Below are 2,712 nucleotides of genomic sequence, written 5' to 3' on the forward strand. Positions count from 1 at the left end.
TTTTTACATCTTTAAGTACTGGCTAATGACTCATTTCCTACATCTTCCCTTAATTCTCCCTCTGCATTTCTCACCTTTTTACTATCACTGAAGTACTCATAATCATATAGTATTGCAGTACTATAACTGTAACACTGCATTTATGCTATGTTGTTCTCTCCCCCTTTGTCTCCCCAACCCCACCCATATCACCCCTCACAGCCTGCAAGCGCAAGGAGCAGGAGCACCACAAAGACCGCAACATGGCGCCCAAAAAGCAGCGGCTGGTCTTCACGGACCTGCAGCGCCGCACACTCATCGCCATCTTCAAGGAGAACAAGCGCCCGTCCAAGGAGATGCAGATCACCATCTCCCAGCAGCTGGGCCTGGAGCTCAACACTGTCAGCAACTTCTTTATGAATGCCCGGCGCCGCTGTGTGGACCGCTGGCACGACGAGCACAGCACCAGCCCCGGCCAGCCGGGCACCTCGGCCAACACCTTCTCCAAGGCCTGAGACGCCCGGGGGGAGCCACGGGGTGGCATTGGGATGGGGAGGTGGTACCTCCTGTATCCCACTTCGTTCCCAATAACCATGTTGATGCCTCCTCATTCGTGCCATGCAACCACGTCTTGGTCAGTCGTAACTGTAACCACCACGATCCTGAACATCTCACTACTGGACTGTTATGAAGCAAGTGAAACGCAAAGGTAACATGTAGTCAGGTCCACACAAGGACAATCATTTGTTTTTCGATTGAATCAGCTTTCTGTTGATGGTGTCAGTCCATTTACACTACAGACACAATGATATGTTGCTTTGTTTAAACAATCTCAAAATCAAGCCTCTGCCAGCCTCCCTATCCAGGTAGTTGGTACTGAATCCCTCCCAGCACTCCCCTTTGTGTCTGCTACTCTGAGTCTCTCCTCACATCTCTCATCTCTCCACAATGCAAAAAGGACAGAAGAACGGCAATAAACATGACAGCACACAGCCCTGTGATCCTACCCAGTTCTGTGCACAAGGCCATCCTGGAAAAAACAACACAACCCCGTTAAAAAAACAAAAGCTCAACCTCTAATTTCCTCTCCTCCCTCTATCCACTCCTTCTTCGCCAAAGGTATTCCCTGATGGCCAGCCATTTCAGCGAGCCACTCGAATCATACTCTGGCAAACTAATGAATCGAAAAATGAATCGATGCAGACAGGGAGAGGGAACGGGGCTTTGACCCTTCTTGAAGGTGAAACAGAAGACGCTTGGCAATAAAGATACTCAGATCTGCCCGGCTGCCTAGGTCTATATTGTTGCACAGATGTTGGAGGCCTGCAGGGAGACTTTCGTTGCTTGGGAGAAGCAGAAGTGTCTGTCGGGGAGGTGAGGGAGCGATATGCTCTTTGTTCAGGAGGGAGCTGCTTTTCACTGATCAATACAGAAACCAAGCGACAACACGGCCAGGCAGGTGACAAGTGAACAGCATTATAGCTGCTGTATAGAATGTAAGAAGAGCACATGGAACCCAGTGGAGGTGGCGACACAATGGCCTAACAGCTGCCCAGTCTGCTCTGCACATAAGGTGCCCTAGTGCCCCCTGCTGGTTATAAGAGTAAGCTGCAGCCAGCAGTCCTCTAGGAAAGGCCTTACGTGTGTTCCAGGGCTGGGGAGAGAGAGGCCATGGCACATGTTCAGGCCCTCGCAGATCTCTGAAGGCAGATCAATAGTGAGCCATTATCCTATTGTTGTTCCTCATCCAACGAGGACTGGTGAAGTAGGAGGAGGGGGATGGTTCAAGAAGCGCCCACTACCCTGGAAAATAGAAGTCAGGTTTTTAGCAAACACTCCAAATACGTTACCTTGATGATACTCACCAAGCAAATAGATGGCCTTGTGTCACAACCCACACGCTAGGGTATTGAAAGATACACACAGAAACACATACAGCTGACATAGAGATATGTCTCAGTTTCATTTAGTGGACAGAGGGGTAATGATGGATCCAGAAACATTTGAGGTGCTACAGAGATTTAGCTTCACATCATCATTTATGCAAAAATGGTGAGGAGGTTTCCTGTTTTGAAACATCTCAAATTACACACAGTTTAGATGCATCATCCGTCTGTTACCAAAAATAATGATCAGCAGATTTGGAAAAGAGCAAATTTCCCTCTGGATATTCCCACACAATGGTTATTATCTGTGGCTAGCCATCACACACTACAGTCACAAATGCTACAAGAACTAGTGCCAATGCTAACTGCCTTAATGATAATCAGAGAATATGGTACTGCATTCACACACAGCTACAGCGTAGCCTACTCATGATGATGGGCAGTACGTACCATAGCAACCAACAATCAACTTTTAAGTGAATTAGAATCTACTTTTTTAGAAAATGAACCAGATTTTAAGGCATACAATACCAAACCTCAAAACCACAAAGATACCACAATATGTGTAACAAAGACAAATCCACCAACACATACTGGACACATTTTTGAAACAGAGGAAAATCTCTCTCTCTTTCATTCTATCTTTGGTTCTCTACCCCCTCTTCCCCATACCCCTCTTCCCTCTCTTTCTCTCTCTTTCTCTCTTTCCCTCTCTTTCTCTCTTTCTCTCTTTCACTCTATAATATTGATGCGGGTAATTAGTACCATAGACACAAAGTTTCTCTTTCTTGTTACTTCTGTGCTCTGTCGTGCATAAGTAAGGCACCTTGTTGATAAATCAAAAAAA

General features: G+C 46.6%; 1 protein-coding gene across 1 annotated transcript in view; it reads left to right on the plus strand.

Annotated features, from left to right (window-relative positions):
• LOC110521439 (hepatocyte nuclear factor 6-like) overlaps positions 1 to 2,712 on the plus strand; it is an 18,800-nt gene extending 16,088 nt beyond the window's left edge. Inside the window, exon 2 of the mRNA XM_021598986.3 lies at positions 202 to 2,712. Within this exon, the coding sequence (XP_021454661.1) occupies positions 202 to 494 (293 nt within the window). The 3' untranslated portion in view covers positions 495 to 2,712. The remainder of the gene's footprint in view (positions 1 to 201) is intronic.

This window comes from Oncorhynchus mykiss, chromosome 4 (genome assembly GCF_057628025.1).
Source record: "Oncorhynchus mykiss isolate SJ-2025 chromosome 4, ASM5762802v1, whole genome shotgun sequence".
Lineage (NCBI taxonomy): Eukaryota > Metazoa > Chordata > Actinopteri > Salmoniformes > Salmonidae > Oncorhynchus > Oncorhynchus mykiss.